The sequence below is a fragment of the Nymphaea colorata genome, chromosome 5, assembly GCF_008831285.2.
Source record: "Nymphaea colorata isolate Beijing-Zhang1983 chromosome 5, ASM883128v2, whole genome shotgun sequence".
Taxonomy (NCBI): domain Eukaryota; kingdom Viridiplantae; phylum Streptophyta; class Magnoliopsida; order Nymphaeales; family Nymphaeaceae; genus Nymphaea; species Nymphaea colorata.
This window is the reverse complement of record NC_045142.1, coordinates 17,072,299-17,092,833: the sequence shown is the minus strand read 5'-3', so window position 1 is coordinate 17,092,833 and position 20,535 is coordinate 17,072,299. Positions and strand designations below refer to the sequence as shown.

The following is a 20,535-nucleotide window of genomic DNA, read 5'->3' as shown; positions in this document are numbered from 1 at the left end:
CAACTGGATGATGTTATCAAATGGCATCATAAGCCATTGTTGCAATAAAAATAATCGACAATTTTTTAATAATAGCTGATGTAATCAGATGGCATCATGGCATCAAAATGCTATAGCCATAGCACTTGTAGCCCCTCAATGCAAGTGCCACTGTCCCATGAACTCATCGTGGATGGTTTTTAGAGCAGGAACTACCATGGCTTATAAGGGGACGGTGAATAAAAAAACCCTTCAAATGCCACTACCACAATCTCTTCTTCCAATGTATTTTTTCATCAATTATTGTGGTTATCTTATGGGTCATTTGGCAGGAAGACACTTTGTGAATGCCTTAAAGACTTAAGCAGGTTTATGAAACAATAGTTCTATTATTTCATGTACATGCTTCAATATTTAGAGTTGATTTATAAGTGTTTCGGCTGCCAAACAACCTGAAAAATATATTAAATTGTCCGCCTCTGTCCTTCCTTCAGATATTTGTGATCGAAAGTTTTCAAGACTAATATTCAGATCTGAATTTCACTAAGACCAACCAAAAGACACAAAAAGAATTGTGGAAGCCCAACCAAGGACTAGGAGATTGACTAACCTTAACCATCAGGAGATACAACCAACATTTCTCCACCTTGTTGTTGTTGGTTACACCTACAATATTCTGGCCACATGTTTCTTTTCTCCACAATTTTCAAAAATACATGCTTCCCTAAATCTGTAGCAACCTCAACCATGACTTCTTTTATAATATCCAGATAGCTCTAGACCGATTTACGTGCACCACCCCGGCATACATAATGAGCGTATGCTAGGGGTTGACTCTGTTACCAACATGTACATTTATTTTCATGCCCATACATTTAGGTATGAAATCACAAATATGTATGAGATGATGTTTATGAGATAGCAAAAAAATTATGAAATAATGAGATAATGAACAAACTGATGTATGAGATAACAGAAGCATAAGTATGAAATAATCTTTCTGAGATAAGGACAAATTTATGAGATAATAAGATAACAGACGGATGCATGAGATATGGTTAAACATAAATATGAGGTAACATTTATGGGATAAAACTATTTTGATATAAAACATGCTTTCAAACAAGTTGTTTTTATGAAAATGTTGATTTTTCTGTTCTCAAAATGTTGATGCTATGAGAGCCGTTCCTTTTTGCTTATTATAAAAAGACAATGAATACTTAAAAATGGTCAACATAATATACATTTTTCATCAACTTAACCTTAAGAACATATTGGTAAGGCTAGATCTCAAAATGAATAGTTTAATATCATTTAAAGGGTCTGGTTTTGGTCCATAACCTATTGTCTGGTTCCTACCAATCACTATATACATACATATATATATATATATATAGCCCCTGCTTGATGAACTATCTGTGGGTGAGAGCACATAACATCCTCGGGTAGACATCTATATATATATGTAAAGGGTCAGAGATTGGGAGAGAGATTTTCACTTTTGAACACTTCAAGGTTCATGGTTTAAGCAAGGGCAACACATATAACAAAACCTTCAAACAATCTCCTTTTCCAATGCATGCACCGGTTATTGCGGTCACCTTTGATAATGAGATAAAGTATCTGCGTCCTTCCTTCAAATATTGTGATTGAAAGTCTTCCAACATTTGTGATCCAAAGTCTTCAAGAATGATATTCAGATCTTGATTTTACTGAGACCAATGAAAATACAAAAAAAGAAACTGTGAAAATCTAACAAAGCAATATGAGATCTTGATTTACCAAAGCCTAATCATTGGAAGATGCTACCAACTTTTCTCCACTGTGATGGTTACTGGTTACACGAAGGAATACGTAACTCAGCTTGGCCACATGTTTCTTTTCTCCACAATTTCCAAATCCACATCTCACCTCAATCAGCGGCAAGACTAACTATGACTTCCACTATAAATATCAACACATTTCTCCTTAATACAGCAGTCTTTTAGCGCTCACCATGGCTGCCTTCTTCTCCTACTTACCATTCCGCCTTCTCCTCCAGCTGCTCCTGCTTGCAATACTGCCTAACCCTACCACCATATTCACTTCCAAACCTCTCGGTTTTTCTATAGTCCTCATTCATCGAGACTCATCTTTATCACCTCTCTATGACCTTTCATCCACTCTAGCTCAAGGAGCTGAGCAGGCAGCTTTGCGCTCCATGTTGCGCTCCCGCAGCATTGCTTCATGGTTTGCCAATACCACGATCATGATCTCCAGCCCCATGATGCCTGGTTCCGGTGAGTTTCTTGTGGAACACTTTCTAGGTACCCCATCCAGCCTGTACTGGGCCATGGGCCATTATAAACACTGGTAGCAACCTCATATGGACAACATGCTGCCTTTGTGACAGCTGCCCCATCCAAACACCAATCTTTGATCCATTTCAGTCGTCCACCTACAAGAACTGGAGATGCTCCACCAGATTTTGCACGGAATTGCATGACTATCATTGCATCAGCGACCAACTTTGCTTGTTCAGATATTCCTATGGAGACAATTCCACCGTAGAAGGGCTCCTAGCCTCTGAGACGCTCTTGTTTGACAATGGTGCCGACACCATCAAGCGAGAAGGAATTGTCTTTGGTTGTGTTCATAGTGAAGAAAACCCTGATTCTGCCTTGTGTAAAGTTTCTGGCCTTGTTGGCCTCGGCCGTGGTCCTCTCTCTCTTGTTAAACAGATTGGCTCTTCCATTGATGATAAATTTGCTTACTATCTTCCACCATATAGAAATGAAAACAATTCCATGGGACAGGTCAAATTCGGCGAGGACGCAGAGTTTTCAGGCACGGAAAAGTTTCTAGAGACGCCGATGGCATCAGATGGTGGTCAAGGCAGCTTTTATGTGCTCAACCTGACTGACATAAGCATTGGGAACAGCAGACTGAACGTACAATTTGGTGGTGCACAGACTCCTGCATTGTTGGGAGATGCCAGATCGATCATCATAGACTCAGGTAGCACGCTGACTTATCTTGCCAAAGATGTGTATGATCAAGTGTTAAATGCAGTGGCTAATGTTATAAACCATGAACGCTTCTATTCTCCTGAGCAAGATTCACTGTGTTACCATGTAGATAATAATGGTGATCCATATGAAGGGTTGCTAGAGATGACCTTTTGTTTTGTCAATGCAGACTGGAAGCTGCCACCTTCAAATATCTTTATGATGTTTGAAAGTGGAATAACCTGCTTAGCCATAAAAGATGGACAGATGCCCATCTTCGGCAACATTGCACATCAGAACATGCATGTCAAGTATGATTTGGGGAAGGGGCTGCTTTCTTTTGCGCCAACTGATTGTACCCAGGGCTAAAGGTGTGTGTGTATATATATATATATATATATATATATATATATATATATTTCGTGATGATCTCCGTGGTTCTCTGTACTGGTTTATAATTAGAAGCATTGGATGCTGCTTATGTTTTATGTCAGAGGAATATCTGTGTGTCATGTAGTCGATTGTGTTACTTTTCCATGTTTAATAAATATATGTGTTTTGTTTTGAAGATGTTTTCACTTTCTTTTAAGTTTAAAGCTTAACTTAGATATGTTTGGGCAAGTAGAACATTAGCTACGGCTTAAACAGTCGCTGATACTCGCAGTTCTATCGCTAATAAGTAATCGTGACGGTCAAAGCTCCACCACCACAAGTCCCGTGGCCCAAACTATTACCCATGAAAATGGCCATCGTGAATTAGTTGTGTTTGTTAAGATATTAGTTGCTTCAAGTTAGCATAATGGCCACAGAATGTGCCTAAACTTTATTGTAACTTTGACAAAGGAATTTTACGTCGATTACATAATGTGTTATGTGACGCTTGTATATGTCACTTAATTTCTCAATGTCTTTTAACTTTGCAACTAACAACGCTAACCCTCCATCTACAATGATGGCTGTTGTAGCTTGCATAGTCTACTAGCTAGCGACATATTTTCGAGTCCCTGACACATGTTTGTAATGGATTTCGGGATCACTGACGAATATTAAACGAGTGCGTGTGTAGCTAAAATTCAGAACATATAGTACTTGATTAGTGTTTAATTCATTAGAAGATTAGATTTTTTATTATAAAGAAGGCATTAATTGAAACACATTTACTTTTCCTAAAATAAGAATATTGTGCTTCTATATTTTGTATTTTTAAAAACAGAATATTGTTCTTAGCAAGTTCCATCTAAGAGAATTTAAAAGCCTCAGCATAGGTTACTCAAAAGACTTTACCTTGAGAAAGGTGTAAGCTTCATAAGGTCAAACAGAGACGGGCTACTTTTGAGGAGCGTAGCATAACTGGTCGAATTGAGGGGCTGGTGAGAGTCACGTCATCAGTTCAATTCCCATGAATGTTACTCCCTTAAGCTATAAAGGGTGGCAGGCGCTACTTCTAAACTGAAGGGAGTGACCGTAAGTTCACCTGGTTCTAACATTTCGTAGACCCAGAGGTAAAGGGAAGGAGTTGGTTCAGTGCCACTCATTGGTAACGTAAAGGGAAGGAGTTGGTTCTGTGCTGCTCACTGGTAACATAAAGGAAGGAGTTGGTTCAGTGCCGCTCACTCGTAACAAAGATGGGTTTTCTCCACAAACAAGAGGTTCACTAGAATGTCATGCATTTGTGAATAGCGTCTATAAAAATTGGCCTGCATTAATTTAAGTTAATTTGAATTGTATGGCAAAACAGTTTTACTCAGTGGCCGTTGCTTGGTGTCACGTGTTGTTATTTAATTACCATTAAATAATTTTAAGATTTTTTCTTTTCTATTTTTCACTTGTTTTTTTTTAATTATAGTATATTGATTTATCTTACTGATAGCTTGCAGGTCGTTTCACTTTGGGTTTCGGTTCTGATTCCGATTGTTATAAACACTTGTTAGAAAAGAATGGTCTATAGAATGGATTCATTTTCACTATGACCCATCTAAATATATATTGTTGGAGGCTCCCCATTGCAAAATTTTATGTGCTCTTATTAGAGGTGACTAAGGTTATGAATTTAGATTTGCATCATATTAAAAGTAAGAAAAGGAAAAATCTTTGGTGTTGACTTAAGAAAGCTAGATTGTCTTTTGAGACGAGATATTTGTTTTCTTTTCTTATTGTTGTGTTTGGATCTATCTTGATATGATCCCAATTTCTATATTTGAACTGATGAAATCCACATACATAAAGTTTCTCTTCATATCTAAACAGACTTGTTTGGATATGTGGGAAAAATTCATGTCCTATTTGCTTTGGTTCCAATATATGTTATCATGTTTGCCTTTGGATCTAATGAGTTATAATTTTTGTTGTTATTCTAGATTCAAAGATTATTCTAGAGAACTATTGAATAAAGCTTCATTTGTTTCTCTTTCTTAGGAAAATGAATTTGTTTTTAATGCATGCTCAAAAGATGTAATATAACACTCTTGAACTAAAATTCATATTGGCAAGAATGCATTTATTTGAAGCTTTATAGCACTGAAGTGATAGTGCATGATAATTTGTTTTTCTCAAAAGAAAGATGGGTTAGCTTTGATCCAAATATGGTTGTTAAATCGTATTGTGTAATATTTCAATGAGGATCATGTGTTTTAAATTTATGAGTCAGTGCCGTTTTTTGAAAATCAGCATCATCAAGAAAGTCTAATAGGGGGAGACTACTTTGCCAAACAGTAGCATATATGATGATTTAGTTGTCATTTCTACCAACGATGAATATCATAATGCACCAGAAGAAGCTCAAGTGGAGACCTTGATTGGAAACATGAGAGTTCATGAAGTTGAAAGTGACACAACTAAAGTCACCGAGCCTAGAAGATCACAAAAACTATTCACCACCTAGGCACTTGAAAGATTATGTTACATGTAAGTTGGTTATGTATCCTATCGAAAATTGCGTGCCGTTTAAAATTTTTTCTAAAAAACACTCTACCTTTTTGGCCACCATAGAAAGAGAGTAGAACCAAGATCATATAAGGAGGCCAAAGATATTATCATGTTTGGATTAAAGCTATACAGGAAGAAATTGATGCCCTAAACAAAAATCAAACATGGAAAATTACTCAATTGCCTAAGAAAAACACGTGGTTGGTTGCAGATGGGTTTCTAAAATAAAATGCAACAATGATAGAATAGTGGAAAGATACAAAGCCAGGCTGGTCGCAAAAGGATACACTCAAACACAATGATTGGATTATGAGAAAACATTTGGCCCAGTAAGCAAGATGAATATTGTTCGAATATTGCTCTCAGTCACTTGTAGTTATGATTGGTCACTATTTCAATTAGATGTAAAAAATGCCTTTTTGCAGGGAGACTTACATGAAGAAGTATATATGAAGCAACCTCTTCGATGGTCTCAAGAAAGTTCTACATCAATGTGCAAGCTACAAAAAATGATATACGAACTAAAACAATCTCCTCAAGTGTGGCACTTCAAGTTAAGCAAAGCTCCTGAACAATATGGATTCTACAGGAGTAAAGTCGACAATTCGTTTTTATCAGTAAGAAAGACAATGATTTTACTTTGGTGTTTATCTATATAGTTGACATAATTATCACAGGAAGCAACAATCTCAGGATCAAGGATGCAAAAAAAATACTTCAGAAAGCCTTCGACATAAAGGATTTGGGAAAATTAAAATGTTTTTTGAGGATAGAGATTGGCCAGTCAAGGAAATGATTATTTATGTCACAAAGAAAATATGTCACTGAACCACTCAAAGAAACTAAAAACTTGGATGTCACCCTGTAGATACATTGACAGTCATCAACCACAAAGAATCTACCATTGAGACATAGGAGACCCCATAAATTTTAAGATATCAACAACTGGTAGGAAAGATTATATATCTCACAGTTACAAGACACAACATCACCTACGTAGTAAATCTTGTTAGTCAACATATGCATGATCCGACTCAAGAACATTGGGACACAGTTGAACGGATTCTCAAATATTTGAAAAAGTCACATGGCCAAGGATTATTGTGTAAACAAAATGGCCATGTCAATATTTGAGCATATTGTGATGCGGATTGGGGAGGAAGCATGGAACAAAAATCCACTACTGGATATTGTATTTATATAGGCGATAACCTAGTATCTTGGTGATGTAGGAAACAACGAGTCACTTCTAGGTCAGTGTAGCAGCATAATACATGGTGTTGGCCACTACAGCTAGTGAAATTACTTGGATTTGTACCTTTTTATTTGAAATGGGCTTATAATTCAATTCTCACACACCGATTCATTGTGATAATCAAGCTTCCATACATATCACAGCAAATGCCGTGTTCCATGAAAGAACAAAACATATAGAAACATATAGGAATCGACTGTCACTTCATAAGAGAAAATGTTCAGAATGGTGAAATCAATACTCCATTCACACCAAGTTCAAAACAACTTGCAGATGGATTAACCAAAGAAATATCAAGAAAAGAGTTAAATGATGCCATTAACAAGTGGGGCTGCCATGACTTGTATGCCCCACTTGAGGGGGAGTGATGAGAAGTCGACATTACAACATCATGCAAATGAATTTGTCAATAATATCTTACCTTGTTGGTGTTAGCTCTTGTTACCATATACATCTCTTGTGGCAGTTTATGTTGGTCTTTCTTCAACAACTACATATATTCATTGTAATTTGTAAAGAGAATATGAAAAAGCATAGCACAAAGCTGAGTGATGTTTTTATGGTGTATGTAGGATTCACAAATCCGAACCACTTAAATCTATGTGCATTCTCTTCTTTCTACTCTCTCTCAAAACTTATCAATCATGTCAGTGGTGGTAGGGTTTTGGAAAAGTGATGCACCGATCAAACTCTCAGAGGCAAGCCCAGCCCTAGGCTGGACCCAACCGGCATGAACTCGGTACTTTTCTGATACTTCCACAAGTGCGTGGAAACAATAAAAGACGTCGATCACATAGTCTGCAACTCACTCTCCAAGCTCGAATGGTCATTCTTGGAAATCATCAGTGGTGCTGTTCCCATCGGCCCTCTGATCTCAGCCAACCATTCCAAGCACTAGCCGTCCTCATTCTGGTGGGAAGACTGGAGCTGCCTTGACTGGCTTGATTAGTGGCTCGCTGGCTCAGTCATCTATATCTCACAGGGCAGCATCAAGATGCTCAACCGACACCAAATTAACGAGCTAGAACTCGGTCTCGAGCTCACCGGCCGGCACTTCCTCTGGGTCTGCCGGCCGGGTGTCATGGAAAAAACCAACCCACTGTACCCTGAAGGATTCATGGACCGGATATCGAGGTGCAGACTCATCATGGGATGGGCGCCGCAGCAGGAGGTGCTAGCACGTCCGTCTGTAGTCTGCTTTTGACCCATTGTGATTGGAACTCAACCATGGAAGGGCTGAGCAATGGAGTGACTATGTTCTACTGGCCTTACATTTTCGACCAAGTTCAGAACCAGACTCACACAGTTCAGGTGTGGAAGCTGGGATTGAGCTTGACACAAGGCTGTGATGAGCTTGTTACAAAAGAAAAGAACAAGAGCATGCTGGATGCTTTGTTAAGCGATCATGGTATGAAAGAGAGGGTCCTTGAGTTGAAGAAGCAGGGCGAACAAGTGCATGTTGATTATTTTGCGAGATTCCATGATTTTCTCTGTGTCAAAAAAGGTGAACTATGAAGCCTTGGCTGACTTTGTGCATGGGATAACTCTTTCATTTGCCTTCTCCTTTATTTGATTATTGTTTTAGCTTTCATGGAGGTCGGTCTGTTTACAAGAACAAGATCAGAACCAGACCCAAGTCGGGTTCTAAGTTTGGCCATAGAAAAGGAGGTCCAATTAAAAAATTAAGTTCCAAGACGTGGTTGATTAATTATGGTACAAGTTATTGTCTATGAAATTGGATATTAGAATATGTCCTATTTGTGTTCAACTGTCTAATAAAACAAGAAAGAAAATTATGACTTGATTACTGTTAATCTGGTATCAAAACTTTCTAAAGGAAATGTGATTTGCTTTTTGCTAATGAAGGAAGCATTCGTGGGGATCCAGAAAGACCTGACCGCTATGATTGGACCCTACCAAGCTCTTCCTCAACACTGTAAAAAGCACAAATTGATTGCTTTCTGCACTCCACAACACATGCCAAGCAGGTTATGTGCACACACCCCTGTGTTGTGCACAGATTGTGCAATGACCAAAATACCTCAAAAGAAAAATTAAAATTAACTTTTTGAAAGGGCAAAAAAAAGATTGTGAAAAAGCTAAAAGTCCAAAATACCTATTATTTTATAAAAATTTTCAAAATACTTTCCATTCTAGTTGTTGCTTGCACACTTAATCTGCTCCACATGGGGTGTTCACACCATACTTGGGTGAGTGACTCGAGTACCTCTTTGTCTGAAAAAAAACCTGGTTCTGCCACTGGTTTTATTACACGTAATGCACATGTATACCTTAGTGGTGCATACATGTACTATTTTCTACAGTCATTATATATAAGATTGATGCGATGGAGTTGCGTATAAAATCTGCTACGAAACTGTGTAGCTATTTTTACAAATATCTGAGAAACGAGTAGTGGATCAGGAAATTCAAAGAAAGTACAAACTAATCATGTTATTGTCAAACAAACTACTTAAACTCGAGGAAGCTCATTTAATGTAGGTTTCCAAACAGAAAACCAAGTAAAGAGACCAAGTCAAATGAGTTGGTAAATGAGCTTAAATGAGCCGAGTTTGGGCCAGGACTCGGTCTACCGAATCGAGTTTGAGCTGACATCGTACAGCTCGACTCGAGCTCCAGCCGAGCATGAGTCGTATAAGATATGAGTCGAGCTGACCAAGTTTGAGCTTAACTCTGCTTGTATACATCCCTAAGCGAAAGTGGTAGGTCATCAATCTTGTTGAATTTTAAACTGTCAAGAATTCAACTAAAATAATTCGAAAGCTAGAGATAACAATCAAAAAGAGATTTATAGTGGTTCACTTCCACTCTCACTCTAGTGGCAGAATTTTGATCTTTGTTTGTCACACCGTGGTCATTGAGGGATTTAGTTTTATAATTTGGTATATTTACATTTTGATCTTGATCCACATTTACGAGTTATGACATTTACTAATGTAGCAGGAGTAACAAAACAAATGAAGGAAACCCATCCTAGTTTAAGCTATCTAAAACCTTTTTTCCTGGATGATAGAGCAGGCAGATGCATGGTTCAGCCATCTTTTATTTAGATTATTAAAGCTATCTCTTGGGGCATTTCCTTCCCTGTTGTTCACCCGACCGCCAATAAAGTCCATTAAAACTCTCCTTGGTGCAAGGTTTTCTCGGTCTGGCTTTGCTTCACAATAAATTAATCAACTTGTAGGGGTGAAATTCGTAATAACAGTCATTGCCCATAATGAATCTGGAAATAAATGACAAGTTCTTACGCATCCTACAGGACATGAGAACATTCAGCAACGTAAAACTTGTTCACGGTTGTTTCATTTCAAACTGTAACCCTATGGAAGCCATGATATTCTACTTGATGAAGCGGAGTCGACCATCAAATAAAAGTAAAGCTCTAGTGTCTGGATACCAAGCTGGGGTGTCAGAAGCATCCATAGACCAATTGGTAAATTCTTTGGCGGTGTCATAGCATTACTTGACCATATAACTCTTTACACCGATACAATCAACAAGTTATGGTATATACATTTGAAGAATACGTGCTTCGTGGTGTAGGAGAACGTGATCAACAGTTGTTGTAAGTCCGATTGCATATATGGATAACAATAAATTCGTTTCAGCTCTCATATCTGACCAAACCAATCAAAAAAATAGGATACGTGACAAATTCTGACATGTGAATAAGAATTCAATTCAGATTCAGGTATAAAAAATGAAATGCGATCCGATTCAAACTCACATTATAAATATTATCAGGCTTGGGATTCATATTCAGATTGGATATAGTTTTAAATAAATATTGTATACTCAATGTTTATAATGTGGTTTGGATTTGGTTTAAAAATCAGATTTGGATTGAAATGTTAATCTACAGATTGGTTTAGGTTTACAAATTCAGTTTTCTGGTATGGATAAGGTGTAGATTTTTCTTCATCCGAATTCGAAGAGTTTAACCAGTCAGGCTCTAGAACTAGGCCTTCAAATAGTTGGGCTGCACTTCACTTTGATGTTGGCGCCACCTGTGCCAGATTCACAGCGGCCTCATGCATCAACTGCCGGAGCCAGTGCATCCAATGGTGATGTCCTGGCCTTTGTGCTCCGTATGAGTCTGAATCCGATTATATAGATATTCAAAAAATAGATACGGTAAAGTATACATTGATAATTGTCCTCTTCCACTTGCCCGACTATTGCTCCATCGTCCATTATTATCATGAGATACAAAAGCAAGAGCCAAGTTGTCCAAGTTGTACGTGATAATTTCACCTTTTCAAATAAACTGTAATTTTCATCAACAAGAGGGAGAAGAGGCAAGCGTGAAGCTTTGCCCATTTGAAAGATAAACTAAGTCTGGTGTGCCATACTTCAGGCGTTGTTGCCTTGAAATGGGTTGAGTATACTTGGAGTTTGCTTTTAGTGCGTAAATGTCGCCCTTCCAAGACCCAGTTGCAATCACATGCCGAGTCGCTTTTCCTTCATAGCAAAATTATTAGAAGTGACAGTTGGCTGACAGAAAATAAAATTTTCTTTATCTAAGGAGCCACCAAAACGTCACCCAATGGATTAGATCTTTCACCAATATTTGGTTGCTCCCCAATTTATCTCCATTGCCTACCATAACCTGATTAGATGTATTATATTTGAAATAGGTTGCGAATTTACTTGGATTATTGGTGACATTAGTTGAGGTGCTGATATTCGGGTACCACTCGTCATCTGTGGGATCTGCGGTCACTTCCATAGTTGAGAACGCTTGAAGGAGATCCTTCGACTAGTAGGCTTGGTCAAAACGATGATAGCACTTCATGATATATGGTTTTTTAGTCCACAAATCTAACATGCTGGACGATTTTGATTGGAAGAATTTGATGACCCTCGGTTTTAAGACTGATTATCTCTAGTCTAGGTCGCAGGCATGAAGGCATGGCCATGAGAATTAAATTGGCCTCAATTATCGCGTTTATTGTGGTGGTATCTGCACCCTCGGTTTGAATGAGAAATCTGCTGACTTACAAATTACAATGCCACATTTTGATTGAGTTTTCCACGACTAGCGTGAAGCCATTTCATCGTTCGATGGCATTCAAGAAGTGACGCACTACCAAATAGGTTGCAATGAGGCTTTATCATGGCTGTCATGCAAGCCTGATAGCCATGTCCAAGACCATCGAAGCTAGAAAACTTTGTCCTCATCACTAACAGGTCTGCTTGTTGCAGTCAACTCGTCACAAAATATGTTTAAATCTTGTGCCAAATTCACTAATGGGCAACAAGGAACTCTCCCCAACAAGGAACTGTCATTCTTTGGACTCTAGCAAATGACTTTGAGAGAGTATTCCAAGCTTCTACAGATGAGACTGAAGTCCAACGACAAGACCGAGAACCTCTTCAGGTAATGAGTCTGTGAGCCACACTCTCAACAGGCAATCAGATTTTTTCCATGCATTTTAATCATGATTTGGATGACTCCTGATCACACCATTTTCGTTTTTGATTCAATAATGTCGATCTATAATCCATAAGATTTTTGCATTCAATAACCCAAGCATTTGGGTTCGCAAAGAAGAAAATTCTTGCGTGTGAGCTTGATGGTGACAAAATTAGCAACATTATTGGTGGAAGGGTGAGGATACTTAGCTGTTCGCAGTGAAGAAGAAGTTTGAGTGAACGACATAGTGAGATAAAATCAGACCATTATGACAAAATCCCTAAGGATACTTGAACCTCTGATACCATGAAGAAGAACAATGACAAAAGAGAAAATATTTTTTAATATCGTTCTGAATGAATCCTACGTCCACGATATTCACACACAACATTCACCGTGTGTGTAAAGCCATTGAGCCAAAATGTCAAGTAGGTACATCATGGAAAATTTTACAATTAGAAAATATTTTCAATTTCAAATCAGGCACCATATCTTGTTGTAACTACTCCTTTGATTTCTCTGAACAGCTCACGTGATTTGGATAGGATTTGGTATGATTTTTCTCATTGAATACAATGCTGTCACGATAATTTTGATTGTCAGAAGTATCGTCCTGCTTCTTGTCATTGTCAACTTCTTGGTTACCAATATCAATGAGTAGCGCAATATGGAATTAAATAGCGATCATATTACAGAATAGGTTCTGTAAGAGATAAAGTTAAACGAAAGTTGGTAAATGAGCTTAAACAGGTAATGCTCAAGCCAGGACTCAGTCCATCAAGTCGAGTTCAAGCTGACCTTGTGCAGCTTGACTCAATCTCGAGCTGAGTGAACTATGAGTCTAGCTGACCAAGTTTTAATTTGACTCAGTTCATGTGCAGTCCTAAGTCAAAGTGCTAGGTCATCAATCCGCTTCGGTTTCAAATTGCCAATAATTCAACTAAAAGTAACCTGAAGGTAGACACTACAATCAATAAGAGATTTATAGTGGTTTCATTTGCAAATAAGCCTACATCCACTCTCACTCGAATGTGAATTGATTTTTTTTTCTCACCATTACCGTTGAGGGATTTCCTTTATGTACATTTGTATCTTTACATTTTGATCTCAATTCACATTTATGAGTTTATCATATTTGCTAATGTAACAAGAATAACAAAAAAAAATGAAGAAAATCCATTCTAGTTTTTGTCTACACTATCTAGAACATCTTTTCTTAGATGTTTGAGCTGACAATTGCATTGTTCAGCCATCCTTTATTTAGATTAGCAAGGCTATCTCTTGGGGCATTCCTTCCCTGTTGTTCACCCACCAGTAAAATTTATTAGCGAACATTTGTTGGTTGGAATGTTCTTTGAATGTTTCATGAATCTATGCCAAAGATTGGGGCAGATTTATGGAGCACTAGAACTAGGTAAACATGAATTTGCCTCAATCTGGGGTGCAGATTCATTGAATACTCATAGAGAGTTCTGTTTGCCAAATGACTCCTAGGGAACTCTCTTTGATGCAACAATTCCAAGCCTTGGTGCAACTAACTTGCATGGGTGAAATTCAAAATAACAGTCTTTGCCCATAATGAATTTGAAAACAAATAATAAGTTCTTACATATATTATAGACATGAAGAACATTGAGTAAAGTAAAACTTGTTTGAGAACCAATAATCATGGTTGTGCCATTTCCAACCGTAACCCTATGGAGGCCAAGATATTGAACTTAATCAAGAGGAGTCAACTATCATATGGTGTGAAGCTATAGTGTCTTGGTGCCAGGCTGGGTCGTAAAATGGTGGCAGTGTCATATCTTTGCTCGACCATATAATTTTTACACTTATAAAAGTTGACAAGTTATGGTATATACATTTCTACATGCTGAGCTTATACGTATAGAAGAACTTGATCCACAGTTGTTGAATGTCTGGTTATATCCAATATCCAACGGAACCACAAAAAAAAAAGGATATGGAACAAATTTTGACATCCGATTAAGAACTTGGATCAGATTTGGATACATGAAAGGACATCCTATTGGATTTGGATTCAGATTGAAGTATTTTTTTGTATTTGGATTATGATTGGATATAGTTTTAAATAATCATCATATACTGATCAATGTCTATAATATGGTTAGTTTTGATTTAAAAATCAGACTCGGCCATTAATCTAACAAACATATTTGGTTTATGAATTCAGATTTTAAATTTAGATATAGTATAGATTCTTTTTCCTCCAACCACCGACCCCTTCCAAGGCGTCTTCAAAGTCTAAAGGCTCTTGCCTCTTTTCAGCTGTTTCCCCCTGGCCCATGTAGAGATCATCAAATCATTATTGAAGGAGGTAAGCAGCCTGCTGGCCAACTTGGTAGCATTTAAGTCCCTTAGACATTTGATCCTGTCTTTTAGATTTTGATCCCCACTCCACACTTCTCAAGGGGCTTACAAAGCTACCTCCAAGCTATTTGATGGCAATTTTTTTCATCTCAGAGTCTGCCCACATAAAACCTGCCATGGTCCTTTTAATTTTTTCCATGATGCTCCTGGAGAACCAAAAAACCTGCATCCAGTAGTTCATGATTGCTCCCAAATATATATTAAGCATAGCTGCACTGCCTGGGATATCAAGTGAGACTTCCAACTTGCCAACTTAGACTCCAACAGAGCTGCACTTTTGAGGAGCGCTTTGTGGTCAGATGTGGGTCTAGAGATGACAAACAGCGAACACAGGACCGACATATTCTCTTCCCACATTGAATTAATGAACCTCCCATTCAACTTGCAGAGGATTCTTTGATCTCCTTGACACATATCGGACCAGTAAAGTCACTTTAAGCATCCACTATTTCTTTGCGATTCGATTCAATAATGAACCTATTGAAATCAGAACAAGATTGAAAAATATGATCTTTTTCTGTCTTATTAAAATTCAACCTCATTACCTAGAGGAGATTTCCACTTCTTGCAAATGAGAGCCCAACTCAACAAGGTTGTTCAGCCTGAGCACAAAATTATTGGGCATCTAGTCCACAACCACACTGAAAGGAGAGTTGACAAAGCCGTTTGTTCATAATCAGGTTGAAGAGGTCTAGCTGTGTCGACGGCCTAGCAGCACCCCTCTTGTTCCAGCTTCATTGGCCCACGGCTGAAATCATCCCCCCGCCTTCCCAATGGCATTGGCAGAACTCACTGCAAACATTGTCCGCTCTTTGCCTCTACCTCACCCTCTTTATTAGCTCCTGTTGAGAGACACATTTTTTCTGGCTTTCTTCACCAAGGACAACTAGCAGTGGAGGCACCACATGGTGCAGTCTCTTAAAATTTATTTATTTTAAAGTAGGCATCTTTACATGAGACCCCTCCAACCAATTTTTTTGGGGTTCCGCCACTGACAACCAGGAGGCATCATTAGATCCACCCACTCCCCCAAAATGAATTTAAGGATGGTGAAAGGGTTAGATATAGGAGTGGAAGGGGCAGTACTTACTTGGAGTTTAGGAAGCAGAGTGCCTTTTGTCTTTAGCCACATTTCGGCGAGCTGGTGGTCAGTGGTGCATGGGATTGGGTCTCCATTCGAAAAGCAAACAAAACAAAAATAAGGGAGAGAATAATTGGGATTCCATTAGTCTGATGACTGCTTACAGATGAAGCCTGATGTCTTTTATAAGATAAAAGGAGATGTGTGGATCTGGAACTAAATAAATCGAAAACAATAAGTAAAGCTCAAAATACGAGCATTAATCTCTTCTCTTTTTCTGTACTTCAGGAAGACAGTCCCTTCAACATATATAAGCTAATTAATGCACTCTTACATATCACTATAGATTATTTGGAGAAGAGAAAGGCAGTTACACAAAATCTTTGTTAGCATGATTAGCTTTTGCGACGACAGAAGTATGGTGAAGGACAACATCACAAACATCGATTTTGCAAAAATCTCGGTGATGTTCTTTTCAACTAATTTTTTGGCAAAGTTAATAATTCTAAGAAAAATCTCGATAATTTTCAAAAAGTTAATCAATCATAGAAAGCTTTAAAAAAATTTAAAAATTAGATCTTGGGAAAAAATACGAAAAAAAGTAACGATATTTTCATTTTTTGTAAGATTTTCCAGATCTCATGATTTGTTTCTTGTGTTTTATTTGATTTTCTCATATATATTGCAAGATTTTCAAAAGTCGTGCCATATCTGTGACACTGGTAAAGGATAATACTCTGGGTTTAGAGGACATTCTGGTAACCTTTTGTAACCATAGACGAAAAGCCATACATACTTCTAGAATAAACTCATAGGGCCACCCAAACCTATGGTTAGGAAGGGAAATAAGTCTCATGTCCAGTCCCCTCTGGAAAGCTGAAGCTGTTGTTGGCACTGGAATGGAGCAAAAACAATAAAATGCAAGAAAACAAACTTGCAACTTGAATTGTACAAAAACTATAGAAGCAAAAAAACATAAAAACAAAATGCTTAAGAAAAAAGAAGAAGAAAGGTGGACGCCTCTTCTCTCAACTACCTGGTAGAATGAAATACTCCTAAAAAATGACATAAATGTTGACATCACTTGTGGCCAATCTAGTGTCATGTTTTTCTAATATACAAAGATTACTGTAAATTTCAAAATCGGCCATACTTCTTTTTTACGAAAAAAATGCTAAATAAATATAGCACCATAACAAATTCGTCACGAAAACTTCTAATAATTAATGCGGATGCACGAAGTGTACGAGGATAAAACACAGCCCTTGATTGAGGTGCTTCTGTTTTATTTTTCTGGCAAAGTCTCTTGAATGTGGAAAATACAAGGTTTTTGTTGAGAACTTTGCACAGTGGTAGTTGAAAGAACTAATCGGAATTTAATGTACATCATATATATATATATATATATATAATTCTGCAGGCAATTAGAAGACTGCAGTGCAGATTAGGGTCTTTCAGAATGGGGAGACCACATGTGCTGCTGCTCCCATTTCCTGCACAGGGCCATGTCAAGCCACTCATGGAGTTCGCCCATCGCCTGGCAGAGGAAGGCTTCATGGTCACCTTTGTCAATACCGATTTCATTCACTCTCGCATAGTGAAGTCGCTTCCAGAGACCTTCACCAGCGAGTACAGTGGGAGTATACGCTTGACATCCATACCGGACGGTGTGGACTCTCAGGAAGATCGATGGAACTTCAAAGAAATGTCGAATGCCATTCTCCATGTCATGCCCAGGTTCTTAGAAGAGCTCATTCTGAAGATCAATGAGGACGAAAAGGGAAAGATAACGTTCATGATAGTTGATGGCATGATCGGTACTCTTCTGAGCGTTGCAGTGAAGCTAGAAATCAGGAGAGCAGTGTTCTGGCCGGCTTCCGCTTGGTTCTTAGCCATCTTCAAAAAGATTCCTTTGTTGCTTGCCTCTGGAACCATAGATGAAAACGGTACATTGAATCTGTCTGCTCTTTGTCTTGTTTCAGTTTAAATCTACTCCTTTTGACGATTAAGTTTATTCAGTTTTAAATGTAGAACTTGTATGGGAGAACAATCAGTTGCGGTTTCCAAATGTATAGATATGTGTAGGACAACGAATTGAATTGCCTTTGTAGGCCACAAAGTTTGGGCTGCTGCTAATCATAATTGCTTTTCTTTCCCAGCTTCTGAACCCTTCATAGTGGCAGACCATGTATTCCATTTTTTTCTGCGCACGTTTGACATGTTTCCTGGCTTCTAACTTTCTCAATCACAGTCTTAACATCTTTTCACTTTCTTTTCCTTTTTCTCCCAAAGCTAAGAATTTTGGAATGCTTGGCAATGATTTGTGTTTCTTACACGTACAGTAAAAAAAGGACGAAAGATTAATGTGGACGAACCCAAGAGTCGAATCTTACTTTTTTTTTTCTCAATTGAGAAACTGCCGACAGTTTTTTAGTATTATTTTCTGCGCATGCGTTGGTCAGAAGATACAGGACATGCAATAAATTATTCTTCACTGCATGTCCTGTATGCAGGTTTTATTATCTAATTGTTTTAAAAGCCTTGCTCATTTGCACATCTGAGCACCAGTCTAGGTGCAAGTTCGCCTACTCAAGAAGAGTAGGTGAGAGGTCCCATCCCACTTCATAACTCTAATACAATTATTCATCACTTACTGTATTACTTCATGCCAAAAATTGGTGCACCTTTTAGACGAATTATACATTTTTCTCAAGACATGTATTCTTTGGACAGAACTGAACATGGGTTTTGATTAGTCAAAATTTGTCATGGACACAAAAACAAGAATCTAATGATATATCACGTTGGTGGTGGCAGGGTTTCCTAAAAGTGATGCACCGTTCCAACTCTCGGAGGCAAGCCCAGCCCTGGACCCTGCTCACTTGTGTTGGATGAACCTAAGAGATTCCGGCATGAGTTCGGTACATTTCCGGTACTTGCACAAGTGCGAGGAAACAATAAAATGCGTCGATCACATAGTCTGCAACTCATTCTCCAAGCTCGAATGGCCATTCTTGGAGATCATCAGCGGTGTTGTTCCCTTCGGCCTTCTCATCTCAGCCAACCATTCCAAGCACCAATCGTCCTCATTCTGGCAGGAAGACTGGAGCTGCCTTGACTGGCTTGATCAGTGGCCTGCCGGCTCAGTAATCTATGTCTCACTGGGCAGCACCACCATGCTCAACCAGCGCCAAATTGACGAGCTAGCACTCGGTCTCGAGCTTACCGGCAGGCCCTTCCTTTGGGTTTGCCGGCCGGGCGTCATGGAAAAACAAGATGCGCTGTACCCTGAAGGATTCATGGACCGGATAACAAGGCACGGACTCGTCGTGGGATGGGCGCCGCAGCAGGAGGTGCTGGCACATCCATCTGTAGCCTGCTTTCTAACCCACTGTGGTTGGAATTCGACCATGGAAGGGCTGAGCAATGGAGTGCCCATGTTGTGCTGGCCTTACATTGGTGACCAATTTCAAAACCAAAGTTGCATAGTTCATATTTGGAAGGTGGGACTGAGCGTGACACAGGTCTGTGATGAGCTTGTTACTAAGGAAGAAATCAAGAGCAAGTTGGAGGCTTTGTTAAGTGATCATGGCATCAAAGAGAGGGTCGTTGAGTTGAAGAAGCATGGCGAGATGAGCATGATAGAGGGCGGTGATTCTTTTAGGAGATTCCATGATTTTCTCTCTGTCATAAAAGGTGAACTATGAAGCCTTATGATTGGCTACCTTCTGCATGGGCCAATTCTTTCCGTGTCTTCTCCTTTATTTGGTTCTTGTTTTAGCTATCGTGAAGGTCGGGCTGTTGACAAGAGCAGCCTCGGAACCAGACCCAAGTGGGGTTCTAAATTTGGTCATAGAGAAAGAGGTTCAATTAAAAATTTAAGTTTCAAGACATGGTATATTAATGGTACGATTTCTTATCTATGAAATTCAATATTATAATATTTCCTATTTATGTTCATCAACTGTTTAATAAAATAAGAAAGAAAATTATCACTTGATTACTGTTAATGTGGTATCAAAACTGTGTAGAGGAAATGTAATTTTTTTTTCTAATGGAAGAAGTATGTGTTGGAAACTTGGAATCGAGGGAGACATGATCTCTCTGATTATTTAGACAACAGAGCTCTTCATCAACACAGTAAAAAGCAATTCTTGCCCTCCACCCCACATGGGGTGCTCACATCAGACCTGGGTTATTGACTCAAGTTCTCCATCATTAAAAGAACTCGTTCTGCCGCCAGCACACTTAATCCACATGTCTACCTTTAGTTATATATATATATATATATATATATATATATATATATATATATATATATATATATATATATATATATATATATATTCTTTCCTACCGTCAATATAAGATTTGATGCAGTAAAATCACGTGTAAAATCTACAGTTATTTGGGTGTTTGTGCGGGAAAAATTGTTCACCAGTGTGCAAGGACCAAAATATCTCTGTTTAATGTAAAAAAA

At 38.4% G+C, this 20,535-nt stretch overlaps 1 protein-coding gene across 1 annotated transcript; it reads left to right on the top strand.

The window, feature by feature from the left end:
- Window positions 1–17,487: 17,487 nt before the first annotated feature.
- LOC116254710 (UDP-glycosyltransferase 83A1-like) lies at window positions 17,488–20,013 on the top strand. The gene is made up of 2 exons (XM_031630255.2): window positions 17,488–18,001; window positions 18,873–20,013. Exons 1-2 carry the CDS (start codon window positions 17,515–17,517, stop codon window positions 19,760–19,762), a joined length of 1,377 nt encoding a protein of 458 aa, XP_031486115.1. The 5' UTR covers window positions 17,488–17,514; the 3' UTR covers window positions 19,763–20,013.
- Window positions 20,014–20,535: the final 522 nt, after the last annotated feature.

Excerpts from the sequence above, each read along its gene's own strand:
- LOC116254710 (XM_031630255.2), top strand. The coding sequence starts at position 17,515 with ATGGGGAGACCACATGTGCTGCTGCTCCCATTTCCTGCACAGGGCCAT. Across the intron at positions 18,002-18,872 it reads TGGAACCATAGATGAAAACG|GGTTTCCTAAAAGTGATGCA; the intron begins GTACATTGAATC and ends TGGTGGTGGCAG.